The 22,309-nt window shown below is 41.1% G+C and overlaps 1 protein-coding gene across 2 annotated transcripts in view; it reads left to right on the forward strand.

The window, feature by feature from the left end:
- Positions 1-22,309, forward strand: part of LOC149441985 (uncharacterized) — a 220,228-nt gene that overhangs the window by 168,005 nt on the left and 29,914 nt on the right. For both annotated transcript variants that reach the window (XM_089656685.1, XM_089656684.1), the window contains 5 exons: positions 9,560-9,665; positions 9,806-9,899; positions 14,290-14,399; positions 19,244-19,385; positions 20,457-20,527. In XM_089656685.1, coding sequence (XP_089512811.1) covers positions 9,560-9,665; positions 9,806-9,899; positions 14,290-14,399; positions 19,244-19,385; positions 20,457-20,527 — 523 coding nt within the window. The remainder of the gene's footprint in view (positions 1-9,559; positions 9,666-9,805; positions 9,900-14,289; positions 14,400-19,243; positions 19,386-20,456; positions 20,528-22,309) is intronic.

The following is a 22,309-nucleotide window of genomic DNA, read 5'->3' on the forward strand; positions in this document are numbered from 1 at the left end:
TGATCAGCTGTGCCCAAAGGACACAGCGATCACAGAGCTTGCTGGGTGCACACCCCAGGGGGCATGCGGGAGGCGTGGTTCTGGAGGAAGTCTGGAATACTAGAAAATGTAGTATTCAAAAGAAATGTAGTGAATGCACAAAACATAAACAAACACTGTATATAGCGCTTTCTAAAATATTCTTAGTATCTACATGACAACCACAAAGTAGTCATGATTCTAAATATTTAGAGAAATCAAAACAACATAAAAGATAACCATCAACTTTGATAAACAGTAGTAATGAAATGTTATTGTTAGATATGCATGCACACCTGTTCACACATAAACCACCAGTAAATGCAAATATGCATGCACCTCAGGGGCAGACTGACCATTTGGAAACTCGGGCACTGCCCGGGGTCAGTAGGGGGCCCCATGAGATGCCCCTGGTACCTTTTTCATAGGTTTATTTGAGTTTGGGCAAGGACACAGGGGCCCCACGATCCCCTATTGTCCAGGGGCCCCATGAGTTGTCAGTCTGCCCCTGATGCACCTACACAAACACTGGCACTCTCGCACATAAGCAAGCAAGTACATGTGCACACACAGTTGTTCAATCACTAACACCTTTACTATGCATGCATCCACACCTTCACACACCCTTGCACTTAGGGCCTATTCACATTAAACTGGAGTTTAACTTGCTTTTTGTTTGCTGCACCATTCTGTGTTGTAGTGAGAACAGATCACATATCAAACAATTGTTTTCTGTGTGCTCTAGCTGTGACTGGTGTTTTTCCAGTGCAAAAAAAAAAAAAACCAGTCACTGCTCTAGTGTGAACAGGCCCTTACACACAAGTATGTACCTGCTCCAGCACTAGCATCCTCACACACACATACAGAAACATATATACAGTACATGCACACAAGTGCACATACACACACACATGCATATGTGCACACACAAGCACCCTGGCATTCACCTGCACACTTCTCTTGGATGAACTGATAATATTCCATCTACATGAAAAAGGGCTTTTATAGTAAAAGTGGAATTGCAGCCACAGGAGAAATTAGGACTACATGCATTGCCCGTTTAGAATTAACGATATGTCTCTCATGGAAGGGGGCTGCGTATTCACTGCTCCTTCCTTTTCTGATCAGCCAGACTTTACATTTGCAGAAGTGTTTGGTATGGATTTTGGGGTGCCATACCAGACCTGTTTTTTCTTTTTTACTCAGTAGCTCTTTTTGTGCATGGGGTCCCCCTTAAAAATAATGCCAGACCCTATGTAGGATAAAGATTTTGTATGGATTTTTGGGGGGAGGGGGACCCAACAGCATTTTTTGCATGAGTCCCCTTTAAAAATCCAGACCAGACCACTATCTAGTAACAAAAAGTTCACATTCAGGCTTCCGTGAACATACAGTACACGCACACAAACAAATATACATGTACACAAGTGCACTTACACACATCTGCACCTGGACATGAGCAGGAAGCCTGACATGCACCTGAACACAGCTCTTAGAGGAGCTGACAATATGCCATCTACAAGGATAAAGGACATTTTGCAGCAACAGTGATATGACAGCAACAGGATAAATTGAGAGCAGGGGCGGACTGACAACTCATGGGGCCCCCGGGCAATAGGGGATCATGGGGCCCCTGTGTCCTTGCCCAAACTAAAAAAAAGCCTATGAAAAAGGTACCAGGGGCATCTCATGGGGCTCCCTACTGACCCGGGCCCTCGGGCAGTGCCCGAGTTTCCAGATGGTCAGTACGCCCCTGATTGAGAGGTATCTAAGACAAAGGTTTGGTGGAGGTTTTAGAGGGCCTAGCAACAGGTTCTTTTTTTATTCTTCTGCAGGGCAAGTGGCTTAGCTTGTTTTAGTAGGAGGGTTTCTTGACCTTTCTTTCCTTGTTACCCATGCTTCATGCCTGGGTAAGAGACTGATATGGATTTTTAAGGGATACCCCACACAAAAAAGCAAAAAAGGTGTGGGCCCCCCAAAATCCAGACCAAACGAGCATTTCACGCCATGGTCTGGTATGCATTTCTGAGGTGGATCGCATGCAAAAATGAATAAATTTGCCTGGTTTGGGTAAACAAAACCCATACCAGGCTCTTATCCAGGCATACAGCCTGGTTGGCGAGGAAAGGGAGGGGCAGTGAATGTCCCTCCGCCTCTTGAAGCAAATTAGGCCACATGCCCTTCACACAAAGAGGGAACACAGATAATGTATTTTATTAACCTCCCCTCAAAAGAGTCCCACAATGTAAATTCAATATCAGTCACGTAGTGCAGTGATGTACTGTAGATCTATTTTCAATCACAATGAACAATACGGTGATACAAACATGATGACCCACACTGGAAATCCTCTCCCGCCTTAGATAAATGTCAACAAACCAGCCAGGGTTGCTGGCTGCCATCACTGACCACATATTGATCATATTTGACCAATTGAGTCTCCCATGATCCCCCGCCTGCTTTGTTTAAAAACTGTTATTCCCTTTTCCTCTTCCAGACTACCTACCCACCCTTTCTGACTAATACAGGAGTTGCAGAGGTTTCAACCTCATTGAAGTCTATGAAAGACGAATCTTGTTATTTTTTTCTGACCTTTTTCGAGGCCAGTTTGCTCGCTTTTGGTACAGCAAAGTGACATCTAAAACTATTGCCCATCTACCTTTAACTGTCCCTGCTTGTAATCAAATCAGCTATTGAATCCTGGGTAACATCATTAACTACAAATCGTCATGTCTACATATGGCCAGCATCCCCAGCCAGTTTGTTGACATTTAGCTGGCGTCCCAGCAGGGAGGGAGAGACTGTCATCTGCTGCAAGAGTTCAAAGAACTCGGCCCAGGTCAACATGTTTGTGTGGGTGGGTCATCGGTCATTGTTCATTATGATAGATGGTTGATGTACATCTTTGGACAATGTGTTTGATGCTATATCATAGGATTTGTATTTTTCAATGTGTCTGTGTGCTTATTTACTTAGTCAATTTTTTTGTAATTGAATAACAAGGGGTACTCATTCATGTGGGGAGGGGTAGCAGATATCTGTGATGCCCTTTATCTTAAAGGGGACTTCCAGTCTCTGATAAGTATTCCTCCCATGCAGACAACCGCATACAGCAACCAAAGATGTGCGGATGAGGCCCTTGTCCCCATCAACATGGAAACAAAATCCGCTGCTTGGGGGAGAGGCCTGGCAAGGTACCCTACCAATACTGAGGGTATCTGGCCTCAGGAGAGTATATGGTTCAGGAGGAGGGATGGACACTTATTCCTTGCCTGGTCAGTAAGGATGCATCTTTGAATAAGGGCCTGGTATGGATTTGGTGGGGACCTCACAAAGTTTCTTTAGTCCCCCCTAAAAATCCTGCTGGGGGGATCTTCTCTGGCCACCTCTGTTAATGAGAACATGGCATATATTACTCCTGGTTACTCATTCACACTGTAGAAAGTATTTTACTTAAAAAATACCCCATAAAGCATGTCCCACAATGTAAATCCAATGTCAATCATGTCATCCAGTGATGTAGGAACACCATCGATCAAAATGAACGACACGCCGATGACCCATGCAGGCCGGCAGCCGAAATTCAACAAATTGGCTCAGGAAGCTGGCTAACTTCATTGACCAAATATGGTAATGACCGTATGTGGTCAATCATTTTACCCAGGATCTTCTGGCTGTAAGGATTTATTATTTAATAGCAATAGCTTTTTTAAATGTCATTTATGCTGGAGTACATCCAATTGGTGTGCCACGTCACGTGCAGGTTATAGGTATCACCCATGATAATAATTGGTCATTGATGTTACCTGGGATGCCCACCTGCTTGTTTACAATTCAAAACGAACCAGCAGGTGGGCAGCCGAAAGCTGTTGACTAGTGGTAATAGTTATAGCGCCATTAAATGAATAAATGTCCACCGCAGCAACCGAAGATTCAGGTGGGTAAGTGAACTGGTCAAATCTGGCCATTCAGCTAGGTGAATTCTGGACAACTTGGGTTTGGGTTGACTCTGAAGCTCATTTCTAGTCATTATTAAGAGGTTTCTCACAACCTGTTATCAGATTTAAACATGCTTTAGAGGTTTGAAATCTGAATGATTGTACAACGGAAAAAGTTAGGCAGCGCAGACACAGGAAGCAGATTCTCTCACTGAGGAGCTCTCTGAAAAAAATCCTTGATCACCCCTCAGATTAGTACAGTGTCACTATGGTGACACTGAACTACTCTGAAGGAAAGGAAAATACAAGAAAAAAAAAATGTAACAAGCAAAAAATGTTTAAACATTTTTCAAAAATTGAAATTTTATTTTTTACATACTGTCACTAGTCAGTATCCCTGATCACCGACACACCAGTCATATGATGACACTGTACAACACTGTTGAGAGTATGTTAAAAAAAAAAAATGGTATTTAATATTTTGGTTTACAAAAAATTGTAACAAAAAATTACAAATTAAAAAAACTCACCATGCCTCTTGCTAAATGCCTTGGAATGTCTACTTTCCAAAAAGGGGTCATTTGGGGAATATTTGTACTGTCCTGGCATTTTAAGGGCCTCAGCAAATGAGATAGGCCATGAATACATCAGGTTTGATAAAGATTCAAATATATATACCACACTTTGTAGACACTACAACTTTCACACACACCAATAAATATACAGTACACTTATTGGGATTTTTTTTTACAAAGACATAGCAGAATACATTTTGGCCTAAATTTATGAAGACATTTTATTTTATTGGATATATTTTATAACAGAAAGCAGAAAATATTGTATTTTTTTCAAAAGTTTCAGTCTTTTTTCGTTTATATGAAAAAATAAATTAAAAACCCAGAGGTGATCAAATACCACTATAGCGCTACCCCCATAAGCGCCGCTGGATATTGCTTGTCTTCTTGTGCTGCCCTGAGCCTGGGAACTTCCCTGCCCTTCTGACACTCTAGGTTCTGACATGTTGTATACCCCGTTAAATGAACCACAGACACAATGTAATCTGAACACAGCAACTTTTGCATTGATTAAAGCAAACTGTGGATTTGAAAGTGTCAGCTAGCCAAACCCTAGGACAGCATCCTAGGTTGGCTGGACAGAGCACCAAGCAATTAGGTACTGAAAGATAACAAAAGCAAGCAGAAATTAACAATAACACTTACATATGTAGAGAATGATAGATACTACATAATAAAATGTACCCAGAGGACTCACTAGTGGAAGGGGGGGGGGTATACTTAAAGAGGGCTTGGCTGCAGGGAATCCTAATCCTAATCCTATGGTGAAGGGTTAAACTCTTATTTGGGCCAGCTCACACCCTGCAGGGCAGAGGATAAGGTTATTCAAAGTGTCAAGTCTGAACACAGTCTTCGCCGACATATTGGAGCTCAGTGATGTTGAAGGAAATATCCTCAGTGGGGGAAAGAGATTTAGGCAGTCAGCAAACAAGTAGTCGGCAGGGGCAGACTGACAACGCATGGGACCCCCAGGCAATAGGGGATCATGGGGCCCCTATGCCCTTGCCCACACTCAAAGCACACCCAAAAAAGCCTATAAAAAGGTACCAGGGGCATTTCATGGGGCCCCCTGCTGACCCCGAGCCCTGGGGCAGTGCCCGAGTGCTTGAATGGTCAGTCCGCCCCTGGTAGTGGGTATAACAAAAGTGGCAAGTTCCTTTGTGATACACATTATGATGTCTACATGCAGTGTCCATGTGCTGAGTGTTACTGAAGAGAAGGGGATTTGGGCTTATGCCTGCTTACTAGACCTTGAAGATAGTTAGCACACACAGGAAGCAATGCAGGTCTTTACTCCAGTCAGTGGAAGCATGGGTGTGACAGGTTGGTCAGACATGAGCAAGTCAATCCAGGTTGGGGCCCACAGCGCAGTGACAGAGGGTCTCCCAATGCTGCACAGTGGTGCAGGCTCATCCTTGCAGACAGAGATGGCTCACGGGCTCCTGCTAGGTCGCAGTCCCAGCAGAAAAACAACAGCTCTGATGACCACTGATGGATCCTGGAGAGAAGAGACAGAGGGCCCGTGGAACACAGCTCTTTAAAAAGCTTTTCCTATAATCCCCCTTCTTGATTAGCAGCTTGCTGGGAGATGTAGTCTCAGTAAGTTTTGAGAGTCCAGATATGCCTGAACACAAGACTACAAGTCCCACTGTGATATACCATTTCAAAGCCAGGAACTCCAACTTGTGCACAGGACAGTTATTCTCAGAGAAAGTGAGACTTTGATTCACGTAGGCTTTAGGATGTAGTTTTCCTTCCATTTCTTGATACAAGACTCCCCCTAGCCCATCTAATCTGGCGTCCACATGAAGCTCATAAGGTTTAGAGCAGGGGTTGACAACGCATCAATTGCGGTCTACCTGTTGACCACGGACAGGTGAGAGGTAGACCACAAACAGGTTCCTGTGCCTCCAAGCCTCCCCTTTTAGGTGCCGGGAGGCTGCACAGCTCAGGACGGAGGGCAGGAGGAGGAGCTGGCCAAACTAACCTTTCAAGTTAACCCACTGGTGATTGGTTGCTAGGGCAGTCCTAGCAACCAGTCACCAGCTCGGTATAATGAAAAGTCACTCTGGCAGCTACCTCTTCCACCCTCCATATAGAACTGTGCTTCCCTTCACACTCCCCTCTGTGTACACAGGCAGAATGCTGCTTGGGACACTGCTATGGGAGGGAAGGCGGGGGCAAAGGACACTGCTGGGAGGGGGGGGGGAGGGCGAGAGGTCACTGATATAGGGGAAATTGGGAACAGAGGACACTACTGTGGGGAGGGGGGAGGTGATGTGAAGGGTGGTAGAGGACACTGTTGTGGGGGGTGGATATGTAAGGGGACAGAGGACACTACAATGGGGGGCAGAGGTCACTACTTGTGATAATGTGCAGGGAGCAGAGGATACTGCTGTGGACAGGGCTATCCCCATAGCAGTGTCCTCTACCGGCCTTCACATAACCCCAACAGTAATGTCCTCTTTCCCCCTTCTCCCCATAGCAGTGTCCTCTGCCCCCTTCTCATGGACAGGTATTTTAAAAATCTGAATTTGCAGCAAGTGGCTGAGGGTTTAGATTTTATCTCCCCCCTACCCTGGCGCACTAAGGGAGATGGGTGCCAGTGTAAAGGCTGTTTAGGCAGCCTTCTTAGGGTGCCGGAGGAGGGGGTGGTAAAATCTAAATCCCCAGCCACTTGCTGGGAATTCAGATTTTTAAAATATCTGTCTTCCGACTAACCCCTTTATTTTCCCCCTGCGGCAGCTGAAAGCCAGCATCTCCTCATCCTCTCACCAGCATACAGCTGCTGCAGAAATATTCAGGCAAACAGTTCTAGTAAATGCCTCCCCCACTGCCCCTCCTGTCCTTGTTTCTCTTCTGCTGCCTGGCCCCCTGTGTGCTCACCTTTCAACAGGGCGCCTAAAAAAATTGTAAAAAATAAAAACTACTGATACCATCCACTGCCCTACTGACACCAACCTCTGTCCTACTGATGCCATTCACTGCCCTGCTGACTTACACTGTCTATTGCCCTACTGACACCAGCCACTGTTCTACTGACTGACACCAATCTCTGCCCTACTGACTGACACTGTCCATTTTTAAGGTAGGCAAAGTTTGTATTTTTACAGTGACATTTGTTTTGATATATTTTTCTACATTTTCTTTACTATTTAGTTAGGCCTTGCTAGTTAATTATTTTTTTTTCAATAGTGCTGAACCACAGTGAACTTTGATCTCTTTCATGTTGTTCAGGTAGATCTCCACCTTTCAAAGGTTGCCTACCTCTAGTTTAGAGGGATCAGCATACACTAGAAGGGGCATTTCTGTGAGGTTCCTTTTTTGGTGATGAAAAGCTTTCTCACACTGAGAGGTCCATTGATTCTCAAATTCTTGGGACCTCTAAGCACTTCCCCTCCTTTACACCAGTGAGTACCCAGAGGACTTACTGGTGGGAGGGGGGGGGGGGGTTAAAACTAGAGAAGGCTTGGCTGCAGGAAATCCTAATCCTATGATGAAGAGATAAACTCTATTTGGGCCAGCGCACACCCTGCAGATGGGAGGATAAGGGTAGTCTAAGTGTCAGGGCTAAAAACAATCTTCTCCGGCATATTGGAGCTCAGTGATGTCGAAGGAAAATCCTCAGTGGGGGAAAAAGAGATTTAAGCAGTCAGCAAGCAAGCAATGGGTAGAACAAAAGTGGCAAGTTCCTTCGTAATCCAGATTATGATGTCTACATGCAGTGTCCATGTGCTAAGTGTTATTGAAGAGAAGCAGATTTGGGCTTAAGCCCACTTACCAGATCCTGAAGGTAGCTGACACACATAGGAAGTGATGCAGGGTCTGCACTCCAGCCAGTGGAAGGATGGATGCAATAGGTGAATCAGATGTGAGCATGTCAATCCAGGTTGGCGCCCACAGCACGGTTACAAAGAGTCTCCCAATGCTGCACAGTGGTACAGGCTGCACCCTTGCAGGGACAGAGATGACTCACAGGCTCCAGCTAGGCCGCAGTTCCAGCAGCATGATGGCAGCTCTCATGCACAATGATGGATCCTGGGGAGAAGAAAGAGAGGGCCTGCTGAACACAGCTCTTTAAAAAGTCTTTCCCATAATCCCCCTTCTCAATTAGCAGCTTGATGGGAGATGTAGTCTAAAGAAGACTCATAAAGACCCAGGAGTCCAGATTTCACTGAACACAAGACAAGTCCCACTGTCCTGGGCTCAGCAATATGATGCAAGCAGACTGAATACAGCACTAGAGCGAGAACTGGAACTGTCTGCAGCAATGAAGGTAATGTCCACTGCATTCATATTATTGTAGCTGACACCTGGCTACACCACCAAAAGAAAGCTCTATTTGTGTTAAAAAGTTATAATTATTTTGTTTGCGTACAGTGCTGCATGACCGCGCAATTGCCAGTTAAAATAGCACAGTGCTGAAAGCAAAAAATGGCCTGGCCAGGGGGTAGAACCTTCCAGAGCAGGGGCAGACTGACCATTTGGAAACTCGGGCACTGCCCGAGGGCCCGGGGTCAGTAGGGGGCCCCATGGGATGCCCCTGGTACTTTTTTCACAGGCTTTTTTTAGTTTGGGCAAGGACACAGGGGCCCCATGATCCCCTATTGCCTGGGGGCCCCATGAGTTGTCAGTCCGCCCCTGTTCCAGAGGTCAGGTAGTTAAAAAGATGAACATACTTATATTAAAGGTTAGCTTCTGAAATAGTTGTATTAACATTCGGACATCTACTCGAGCGTGGTAAAGACTCCTCAAAGTTATTCATTATTTTTAGGGTCATATGTTGCTATACAAAGCTAAATCCTATTAGCAGTTCCAACTGACAGAATCTAAAAACTGCATCACATTTTCATGTAGGAGATGTACAAAATGTTAAATTTTTCTCTATATAAGTATGGGCATGTTTTGGGTTTTTTTTATGAGAGAGCTTGTGTTGTATGGTTTTAAGGCCCTTTAATTCCATACTGGAACTGCCTTTTACTGGCTTTTAAATCCATAACTTGCTGTTTGCTTTCCATTTCCTTTTAGATGTCACTCCTCCTCCTCCGGCCCCTTTTGATCACAGAATTGTCTCTACTAAACATGCTCAGATTAATAGTTTTTATACTGTGGAAACAACACATTTGCTGGGAGGGTAAGTAATACGATAAGTGCTATTCTTCTATTCTAAGTGAGACAAGCTATTGATTGCATCCGCAAATATGTATAAGTAATGACTGCAATTTTACATGGGCTATTTAAAATATGAGAAATATGTGTTACATTTATTTGCAGTGGAAGATTTGGACAAGTGCACAGATGCACAGAGAAGTCATCGGGACTTACCTTGGCAGCTAAAATCATTAAGGTTAGAGGACATAAAGAAAAGGTCAGTGCCATTTTTAGAATACACCAGTCACACAATGTTAAGATGAAAAGAAGTTTGTCTATTTGTAAACTTCTGATTAAGTACCATGGAATTATTTAATTGCATAATCTACAATAGACTTCTGATGACCAAAAATGGAAAGATATTTTCATCTAATATGGATCTCTAATGATGGCCAAAGCTACACTTGAATACATTGAACATGTTTAGAACTATCTGTAGCAGTTACTGTGTATCTAGTTGATCCAGGATTTTTTTTCTTAGAAAATTCTTTATATTTTCTTTTTGTGAATGTTTTAAAGTGAGACAATCAATTCTGCTACAGCTACAGCTTCACTGTGGAACAAGATAAGTCAACTGAAAGAATGATTATTCTACAGTATTTATATCAAAAAAAGGAATACCCATTTGCATGGTTATTTTAATGTTATACAAATGGAATTCTGCAGAACTGTGCAAGGGGGTATTACATTATATTACTCACTAGTTGGTCTCCCTCTGAAAATGCTGTCTGCCTGGCTGAGTCTAATTTAAATATTTTTGAGTCTCTGACTTGGAACCAGGGGCAGACTGACAACTCATGGGGCCCCTGGGCAATAGGGGATCATGGGGCCCCTGTGTCCTTGCCCACACTCAAAGCACATCCAAAAAAGCGTATAAAAAGTGCCAGGGGCACTTCATGGGGCCCCCTACTGACCCCGGGCCCTCGGGCAGTACCCGAGTGCTCAAATGGTCAGTCCGCCCCTGCTTGGAACATGCATGCAGGAAGTGCAATCCAGAAAAGAGTTTGAAATCCTTCTCTCTAAATTTGTTGCAATTAACTGTCTTAATAAAGCACTGAAGCCATACCAACGGCATAATAGCCAAAAGTATTCCTACTTATAAATATATAAAGGAATACTTTTCACGGATTCACCAGCACTGGATGTCACCTGTTCACGGATTTATTTTCTGAACTTTTTTATAACTATTGTTTATCGCAATTGTGTCATTTGGTATACAGTATGTTCACTATCAGTCACTATTCATTTTGTATCACCCAACTCTGACCACTTACTGTCATGGATACGATCACCACAATTATCAGTATATTAATAATTGCTATATTAATAATTCATGAACTCTCACACTTTAGACTGGTAGCGCTGATCAGAGCGCCTCACTGTGTCTGATTTTTAATATTGCTGCTATTCGTTCTATTGCTGCTTCTATTCACCTTATCATTATTTATTATTTATTTATGTATATGTGAAAGTTACAATATAGCAATATTATTATCGCTTCATTGTAACTAATCTGGTTCATTCACAGAAAATCCGTGGTAAACTTTGATCTGCATATGAAGCCAATTAAAGCAACAATGCAAAGTAAAAATAAATGCCTAAATAAATAAATAATGCTCTGATTTAACCTCTTAATAATCTTATTAATAACTTATTCTCCCCCTCTCCATTATTTTGCTTCTGTTTTTTTGTTGTTTATATCTATTTGTTTGCCATTAACAGTTACTCTTTTGTTTTAGCTATGGTTCACAGCATTGTGACTTCAGGTGCGACATGCAATATATAAATTGCACCTGAAGTCACGTCTAATGTATTTCTATGGCACTGTCTTATTCAGTGCGATTTGAAGTAGCGTGATTTCAAAAGTAGTTACTTACTACTTTTCTCCAATTTTATTGCGACTTTCATTGACTTATATTAAATGAAGTTGCAAACCACAGTGAAATCGAAGGTACAAATCACACTTATCTGCAGCTTTGAAATCGCGCTACTTCAGATGAAGTAGCACAGTTTCAAAGTTGCATTCAGTGTGTTGTAATTCATTTTGGGTTTTTTTTTTCAATGGGTGCATTTAACAAAAGGGAAAAAATGTAAAAAGTTTGCAAATTTGTAAATAACATCAGCAAGCTTTGCAGTAGAAACATAATTTTAAAGTCATTATAAATGCCACAAATTATAGACTAAAGTGTGTACTTTTCATCCACTGGAACACTTCTTTAATCTTTTTTTTTTATCAGAAGAACATGTTAGTTACGGAGGGTCCACATAAAAGAGAATGCATTGAACATACATGCTTAATTACATCATCTGACATGTAACAGAAATAAAGTATCCATATAAGTAACATACTTTACTCATAGCACACACCAGGATTATAGCAATCAACAGAGATATTTGTCAACTGCCAATTCACATCACATCACAGATCAGGCATTCCCCTTCAAATAATACAATGGCCTACAGTGATAGCCTATCCATGACTAATTCTACCGGAGCCAGACCCGGAGTGGCTAACCATCCGCCCCACACTTTGTCATACTTGGACCTGCAGCCTCTGTGTTGATAAATCAAGAGCTCATATTTCAGTGTTATACCCATATGTTCAATGCACACCTGAGGAGTAGTGGGAGTCTGAGATTTCCAGTTAAGTAAGATAAGTCTGGAAGCCTGGAAGAAAGCTCTGGGGAATGCCACCCTGACATGCAAATCCTGCACAACTTCATCAATTATACTCAGAACACATTGCTTAAGATCTAGAGTACTGTTTTAAAAGTGGTATTGATAGTTGATACCATAGCTTCCCAGTACTTATGAAGCTTTGGGCAATGCAACAATATGTGCATGAGGTCACCATAGTTTCTACAACACTTTTTACCAGTAGGATCAGATTGTAGAACAAGTGTATTAAGTTTCGGTGGGTTATGGTGTTCCCTGTGTAAAATATAGAGTTGTGAAAGTCTTTGCAACACATTCATGGAGCAAAGGTGTACTGATTCCAAAGCTGACTCCCATTGGTCTCCAGATATAGTTCCAACATTTGTCTCCCACCTCTCCATAGCTGAGCTAGAGATGTTCTCAAGATAATCTGCAAGTAGCCTGGTATAACATCTAGAAACAAACCTTTCGTAGAGGATGAATGCTGCATCAAGTTAAAGACAGGGATTGGTGACATAATCGGAGCACCTAGAAATTCTTGGGCTTTAATCGCCTGATGCATTTGTAGACAATAGAAGTGCATGCTGGATCATACTCTGAAGGGGGACCTTAATTGAGCAAATGATAGCAATTTGCCTCCCTCAAAAATATGACAGAGGTGCCAAGTGTATGCCACTTAGCTGCATGTGTAAATGTACCAGTTCGGGGTAGGAATAATTATTCCAGATGGGACTAAACTTAGTATACTCTGTAATGTGTTGTAATTCTGCTTTAATATTTTAAAGCAGAACTCAGGTCAGCAAAAATCATTAATAAACTCTGTTACCGCCCTTCTCCTGATTAACGTCCTTTACATTTTATACAAAAAGAACAATTTTGAAAGTACCTTTTATTTCATAAAGTTGAAGTCTAATAAACCTGCATAGGAACTACATTTCCCAAGACCTAGCAACCTAGCATCTCATGCTGTAGGAGGCTGTTTTATGTTTGTATACAGTAACATCATTAATTTTCATTCCCAAAGAAATCATAAGCCATGGTAAGAGAGATGTCAGTCACTCAGTATGGGTGTATCTCTGCAACTGGTAACATCCACAGGCAGCAACAGCAATGTAATTATGTCTCTCATGTAGTTTGAAGAACTGCAGGGGGGGAGGGTGTAAACTAGACAATGGCTAGGAAAAGAAGTGGCTATGCAATGATGGCTGTTGCACAACCAGAAGTGTGGGCAAAGCCAGAGCCAGACAACATTTTTCTGGGATGTCTGCAGACACTAAATGGAGCCCTCAAACAAATGATGGGTTCAGGACACTTCATGGTAGCCCAGTTAGGTAACAATTTACAAAATGGAGTAATACTTTAGGCCTGGTTTACTCAATGTATTTTGGTTGTGGGAATCGCATCGATTCCTGCAACCGCAACCACCTGCAGCCGAACCACACTGCTCTTGCGAGACGATCAGGGCTCCCATTCATTATCAGCCAGGCATCTCATCTTGATCGCACGATCGCAGGTGCTGGAACTGCAGGGAAACTGCATGGTCAAAAAAGACCATGCTGTTCACCTGCGGCTGAATTTTGAAAAAGGTGCATGCACCTTTTTGTGCAGTTCATGCAGGACATCAGCCCATTAAAATGAATGAGCTGCTGTGCTCAAGCAAACGCGGGCCACACGGCCCACACTAGTGTGAACCAGACCTTAAGTAATGACAAAGATATTGCTGAATCAATAGGCCTATAGCTGAAATGTTAAAATTATTGTCTTGTCTAGTTGAGAAATGTGAAGTGGTTAATTTGTGCAGTAAGCTATAGCAAACCTTTACATGTCATTCATCAGTGGAACGTATAGTTGCCCTACAGATAGAGGTTATTTAACTCAACAGATTGCTCAATTATGACACTCAAAATGGGAGCAGAAATGTTGCTAATAATAAATGTTATGTTTATTTGCAGGAGGAAGTGAAAAATGAGATTCAAGTCATGAACCAGCTGAATCATGTTAATCTCATCCAGTTATATGATGCTTTTGAGTCCAGAAATGACATAGTCCTTGTTATGGAATAGTAAGTGTATTTATTTGTTCCTTTTCTTGATGTATAACGTATATAATAGCCAGGGCTCTCATAGCATTGCAGAAACCAGGTAAGGTAACAGATGACTTTTAAGTATTATGAGTAGTAAAGTCTTTTGAGACACATATTTTCCATTTTTACTAAAAGTAATACAAATAGCTAATTTCATGTTTTATATATAAGATTAGAGAATTTAATATTTGATATGGTATGTAGTATATTGGATCCATTGAGGTTGGTTCATGAAACACAAGAAAATGAGGATAAGAGTGCAATTGTTTCCAATAGTAACTTCTCAGGTATCACAGCAAGAAGCCTGACTGTCCCCTATTAGGTAACGACTTTACTTTTGCAATTTTCTACAATATTAATGAACTCCAAAGTGTTACTACATCTGCATCTGTCATAAGGCAAAGAAAGACTTGATGCAAATTTGTTTCATAACATGTAGGTTTCTGTCCTGGTCATTGCTACAATCCAATGCTAAATTGATTGTAGCTGCAGCCATTTTGAATAAATGTTTCCAACATCGGCCCACAGAGTAATGTTGAGCGTTAGAAGAGGTAAATTTGGGAAGGGAGGGTATTTCCCTTTAGAACTGATCGTTAAGGTCAAATGAGCTTCAAGAGAGGGAGATTGAGAGCAAGAGAGAGAAAGAGACCATACTGGAGACCAACAGAAGTACGGCTCTCTGTAACTGCTAGGAAGTAGGAAGATCCTGCTGGCAGCCAGCTTAAAGTGATTGTTATACTTACCTGCTCTGTGCAATAGCTTTGCACAGAGCAGCCTGATCCTCCTCTTCTGGAGTACCCTGTCAGCTCTCTTTCTGCTTGCTGGGGATGTACGCATATGGGCTCATTCCCAAGATGTACTGTGTGCATTTAATGGCACACACAGTGCTTATTGGCCCCTCCCCCTTTGTCTTGTTAATGCATTTGATTGACAGCAGCAGGAGCCAATGACTTTAGCAATGAGATTAGTGAAGAGGGAGAGAGAGAGCAGAGCTGCTCCTCTCGGGCATTACATTCGATCGAGATTAGGCACAGGTAAGTACTGTAGTTAGGGGGGCAGGGGGTAGCTACACCTGAAAGAGTTTTTTTTACCTTAATGCAGAGAATGTATTAAGGTAAACCAACATTTAGCCTTGCAACTACTTTAATGTAGCAAGCACAGGGCAGTGCATTTTCTGTTGGGACTTATTATCTATTTTATTGAAGATAAGGTCTTTTGTGTTTGCCTTTTGCTGAAGGAAACCATTTGAGTTTGCTTCTGCAGAAAATAAAGTGAACTTTGATTTTATAGGACTTATTTGCTAGCGCCTGTTTCCCCCTTCTCTCCCCCCATCCTCCCCACCCCTACAATTGGAGGATGATGTATCGGTCATTTTGAGAGGTGCAGACCAGTCCCTATATTGTAAATTAAACCTGCACACACTATAAAGTATGCAGCAAAGAGATGGAAGAGCTAGTCAAACAGCTGGTGTTGGATAATATTTAAGTGCAGTCTTGCCATGAGTTGGTTCTGGTGCAGCAGGAAAGAGAGAGTAACTACTTGCTGACTGAGCAGATTATGGTTCTACAGAATGCAATGACCCAGTGATGCAGTGACCCAGCAATCTGGAGGGCATATAACTGTTGGAAGGCTGTACAGTGGACTCTTCAGAAAATGACTGCTAAAGCGTTGAAGCATATTAGGCACTTTTTGAATGAATTGTCATTGTCTTGAAAAAAGGACTGTATAAGAGAAACTAGTCAGATGCATTGGCTGTTATTCTAATTCTGATTGTGGATCCCCAGTTGATATAGTTAAACCTGCCCTTGGAATCAGCATGCAACTAAAAAGCATTAAAGGGTGAAAATTGGCCAGGTTGGGGGTACCTCAATCATGAGAGCAATCAATGTTTATACCTGGCACTTTTACAAGACTAAACTTGCATGTGCAAAACTTTATTCACTGATGCACCTGCTCCAGAACTCCAGTATTCTCCTTCTTAGGAAACTGTACTACTGGGTAACTCAGAGTAAAACCCAGTTCCTGGATGAAATCGCAACTGCATGAAGGGCTTCTTAGAGGAGCCTTTACTGTCAAAAGAGTCACTCCAGAGTCCTGAGGTGCACCCTTGCCTCAAGGTCCCCCAGGAGTGTAAAAATGTCCCAGAAAGCACCTCGCCAACTAACTCTCTAAAATCTGTCAGGTTCTTTGCTAGACCTGCCACCAGCAGGGTTTTCTAGCAACCCAGTACACTAAGAGATTGGCAGGATGGAGTGTGACTTGGGCCAACGATGCTCTAGTCTTAAACAGTAAGACACAGCAATCTGCGGTGGATGTGTGGTTCCCCCATTTTGCTGTGAATCATGATCTGTTGTACACAATCACCAAGGAGCAGGAAAAAATAGTTGAACAACTAGTGATACCTCAGCATTTTGGATACAAAGTGTTACATTTAGCTCATGCTCATGTGCTTGGAGCTCATGTTGGGAAAGCTAAAACTCAGAAACGGGTTTTGCAATAGTTTTACTGGCCCGGGATAGACCAGGAGATCAAGGACTTCTGTGAGTCGTACCCAATCTGTGGAAAAAAAAAAAATGACACCCGACAACCCAGAGACAGTCCCTTTAAGAATTACGTCATTCAAAGTTATCACATGGGAGATGTTTCAAATGTTCACCAGAACAGGGCTTTTGTCTGAGATCCTGCCTGATTAATTGACCACATTTATGGTTATAAATAAGTATAAATTAGTTTGTTAAAATTAATAATCTACAGACTTCTCTGTATCATCTTTAAACCAATGGGTTATTTGAACAGTTCAACAAAACCCTGAATGGAATGTTTGGGGAAGTGCTTGAAAACAGTGGTTGGGATTGGTATTGTTTTCTGCTTCATTTGTTATTTCACATTTGGCAGGTTCCAATGTATCCCCTAGGTTCATAACCTTTGAGTTGGTTCATGGGTGGTTCATGGATGTGGTTAAAGATATGTGGGAACTATGCCCTATCGGAGTGTAGAGGGACACAATGCACAAATGTAGAAAAATGTCACATGTGAACACCATATTCAGAGAGCATTTAGGGCAAGAGGCTTAAAGTGAATTATACAACCAGCTTGCTGATCAGGTTTTTGTATCTGTACCAACTGCTGAGGGCAAATTCCTAGCAAAATAGCAGGGTCCCTTTAAGAAGGTAGGAAAGGAAGCTTTAACTATAAGATCTACCAGCCCCTGAAGAGAAAACACTACCAAATGTATCATGTTAATCTTATCAAACCCTGAAAGGAATGGACAGTGTTCCAGATAGTACAGGTACATTCTTATAAAGTAAGAATATCACAGACCCTCTCACTCTCCTAAAAACAGAAGAGATGGGAATTCTTGCATAAAAATCTGGACATTTTCTCCCCTTAGCGACATTTCAGAGAACCATGGGCCTGAGACCTCATAATGAACTTTCAGGGGCTTATTTAGAAGACACTGTGATTTTAATCAGGACCTGCAAAGTCATCCAATTTAGCCCAATTTGTTCAGGAAGCCCTACAGAAGGCTGACTTCATTGCGAACCCTGAGAAATGCGTGATTGGACTGGAAGAGGCTGATATTTAGTGTATGTGGGAGGCAGGGCCACCATCAGCTGAAATAGGTGAAAGCCATCTAGAAATGGCCCCATCCCCTCACAAAAAACAGGTACACTCCTTCTTCGGTATTGTGAGGTATTACAGATTTATTCCCAACTTTGCCAGTTTGGCCACCCCCTTGACAGAGCTCACCAAAAATCCATCATTTGTTAGAATCCAGATACAGCAGCAGTGTTCTGTCAATTAGAGAGGGTACCAGTCTTGATAGTCCCAAACTTTCAAAAAAATAGTTCCTACTGAAAAAGGATGCTTCGAAACTAGGCCTTCGTTCAGTCTTGTCCTAGCTAGTTGGGAAGGAGAGCACCCTGTTGCGTGCTTGCTCACTCCAACTAAAACAAACAAAACATATATACATATATATATATATATATATATATATTCTATATATATATATATATATATATATATATATATATATATATATATATATATATATATATATATATGTATATATATATATTCTATATATCTTCTATATTCTATATATATCTATATTCTATATATATATATATATATTCTATATATATCTATATTCTATATATATATATATAGAATATAATATATTATATATATATATATATATATATATATATATATATATATATTTATATATTAAAGGAACACTTTTTAATCAGAGTATATTATCAACTCAATTGATAATATATTGATTTGGTCAGTTAAGTATCAAAGGGGGATGTTAATCAGTTTTTCAGCTGATTTGGTGTTAATGCAATTAACAACAGGTGCGCTAGAGTGCAACAATGAGATGACCCCCAAAACAGGAATGGTTTTACAGGTGGAGGCCACTTATCTTTTCTGACTGTTTTTCACTAGTTTTGCATTTGGCTAGGGTCAGTGTCACTATTGGTAGCATGAGGCGATACCTGGCCTTACAGAGGTTGCACAGGCAGTCCAACTCCTCCACACCACTTCAGTGTGAACCTAGCCATAGCCAGGAGTTTGGTTAAAGGCTTGGATGAGCAGATGTTTTGCTTATGTTATGCTGTGAATTTGCTGAACAAAGCCCTCCTGTACTGATATTGTGTTACTGCCTGCAGAATAAAAGTCCAGGACAAACCTTCTTGGGTTTGGGTTATGACAGTATGCTTTTTCTCAACTGCATATTCAGTTTTATAACTGTGATTTCACCGAACCTCATTTATTTTAAAAAATATTTAAATTAAATATTTTTCTCTTCCCAACAGTGTGGATGGTGGTGAACTGTTTGACAGGATTATTGATGAAAATTGCAATCTTTCTGAAGTGGATACAATATTATTTATAAAGCAGATCTGTGAAGGAATTCAGTACATGCATCAAATGTACATTATACATTTAGATCTAAAGGTACTGTAACTTGTTGCATTTGTACTTATAATGCTGTTTTTAAGGCAAAGGGTAAAGCGAAAACAAACAAAAAGTGCACCAACCTTGCGCATTACCTCAGTAAGCCAAAATGTATTAGTTACAAAATAATACTCACAAACAATGAATTATATTAAGCATGTAAGTCCTCAAAGGGACTAGGGATAAAAGCAGAGCTCTGAGGAAGAAGGGACACCCTTCGAAACGCGTCAGCTGTACCCTGAGTGTCCACTCCTATGATGGGACTCACACAGGCTGCTTTTATCCCTAGTCCCTTTGAGGACTTACATGCTTGATATACTTCATTGTTTGTGAGTATTATTCTGTAACTAATAAATTTTGGCTTACTGAGGTAATGCGCAAGGTTGGTGCGCTTTTTGTTTGTTTTCACTTCACAGTATTGGTCGGGCTTCCCCAGCCTTGTTTCAAGTTGCACAACCCCATACGCACTGGTGGTAGAAACTTTCAAGTCCTGGTTCTATCTACCTACCCCGGCTTGGGTCACAGAGCGCAAGAGAGTTTGTTTTCTTCTTTAAGGCAAAGGGGACAAGACCATAGTAGTGTGGCAAAGCACAGTTAATGCTGTCCTTTATTCTGTATATGTAAAGTGTACCCAACTGGAATAAACACAGCTTTCTTATAATACCCTACTCTGTAAGGTGCCACATTTTATCTTCAGCACTTCTGAAATCTTCTTTATGGTTCCATTGGAACCTACATCAATTCTAATGCAAATAAAAACTTTCAAAAAGGCAAAAAATATATAAATAGGCTAGCAATGTACAAAAGCTTATTTAGGCACTGAACAGTGTCAGGAGAGGGAGAACTAGTCTATTTTTCCCAATTTTAAATCTCAGCAATTTTAAATCTTAGTATTCATTGTCAAATCTACAATAAAATATGAATCTCACTGGTTCTACCTTTGTTTTCTGGACTCCATTTTGTAAATTAATACTTGCTGCACATGTAAGATGAGCTGATTTACAACATTCCTATGCATGCTGTATTTATGTTTCTAGGATGGATGCTGATTTTATTCTTATTTCTTTTCAGCCAGAGAATATTATGTGTGTGAGCCGTGCAGATTATCAGATCAAAATTATTGATTTTGGCCTGGCCAGAAGGTAAACGTTTATTGCTTGGACAACTGTCTTAGCATAATATTGAAGGCACAGAAAAGAATAATTTAAAATAAAGCTAATGTTTTGGTACAGAACGATCTGTAATCATTAAAGAATATCTACAACACCTAATACATATGTTCACATGATGTCATTCTAAAAAAAGACTCCAAGATAGTTGCATTTTATTATTATATTAATTGTAAGAACCCATTACATTAAACAGAAAACTGTTAAGGTGTTATTTGTGTCCACAAAAGTATTTTTCATATTCTCCCAACAATCCTATTAACTAAGGCTTGCTGACATGATGATGTCCTCATAACTACAGGGCTATGACATCATTAATTGTTTCATAACTCTGTGCATACTAATAGGCAGATACTCCCTGACATTTCTTCAGTTTTGGACAAAGGCTTCACCTTTGTTATACTTGCAGCTTCTAAAGTTCTATTCAATGGATTATGGTTGATGAAAGCACATCAGAGTAGTAATGCAGTGAATGGTTATGGGAAATGTAAATATTTCATTAATAGAAGAATGAATGGAAAAATGTAGCAATTCATTAACAGAAACAGGCAAGCCTATACAGTCAGCCTAGGCAAGGTTTGTCAAAAACCAGAATGAATAAAAACCATAGCCTTGGTGGTGGTTGTTCACTGTGGTGGTAACAAGGTAATCCACAATTAGTAATAGGACAAAAAAAAATTCTTTGTCCTCCTCATAATATTATGCAGTCTATAGATAGAAAACAGACAAACACAGAATACTCCAGCCAATGATTAACAGGAAAGTAGGACAATACACCACATTCTACTCCCAAGCAGTTTGCTCTTTGAGGCCAAGGTGCCCATGAAGCCAGACTTTGAGCAGAATGGTGCTTTGTGTGAAATACTGTGCGGGACATACCAAAATACATCTGTATTTTTTCTGTTCAGCCATGCAGTGCACTACAGTCTCCTAGCAGAATTCAAACAATCAGACTCACACATTCATCCTGCAGGTCACTCTGTTATTCACATTTATACAAGACATTGACCTTAGTCTCAGGCTCTACTCACACTTGGATCCCTGGGATCCTTGTTTTACTGTTGTACTCCATGGAGAACTGTGCTCCATTACAGTTTGCACCCACACTACAGAAAACCATTTTGCTTCACAAGTGAACTACGTCTGACTGTTCCAAGTGGTCCTGGGCATGGTTTGATTAACAGGTTCTGGGCATGGTTGGAAGCACTCTCACTACATAAATGAACTGGCCAAAGGGACCAAACCGCACCTGGGACCAGTGCTAGTGTGAACACACCCTCAGTCTTCTGAATTCCTCTTTCTGACAAATTATTCAGATGGGACCAAGATGTAACTGTGGGTTTCTATTCCTCATTCTAGTAAAGTGTGTGTGTTTCAGGTAGTTTCAGTGCTGGAGCTCAAGGCATGGGTTAAAAAATAAGATAAACATTAAGAGATCATTTCATATCATTATATATACAAGTAAAATATCTTATTGATAAGTAGATCTACATGGAACCCCCTACTATCTTTCTATTCATAGCTAAATTGTCCTATGTTTTTAGCATGGAATGGGTGGAGGCCTCCTTTGCATAGGGAATTATGGATTCAAAATTTCTTCAACTTTTGGGAATCCTTAATTCAAACCTTGCTCGTAGAAACTCAGCAATCCATAATGCAATGCTTTCAATATAATCAATGGTATCTACTCAGACTCTTAACAAATGATCCTCCAATGGACATTCCACACCCCTCTTAATTTGAATTGCACTTATT

This window comes from Staurois parvus, unplaced genomic scaffold (assembly GCF_062004578.1).
Source record: "Staurois parvus isolate SC_StPar_1 unplaced genomic scaffold, SC_StPar_1.0 ptg000928l, whole genome shotgun sequence".
NCBI classification, from domain to species: Eukaryota; Metazoa; Chordata; class Amphibia; order Anura; family Ranidae; genus Staurois; species Staurois parvus.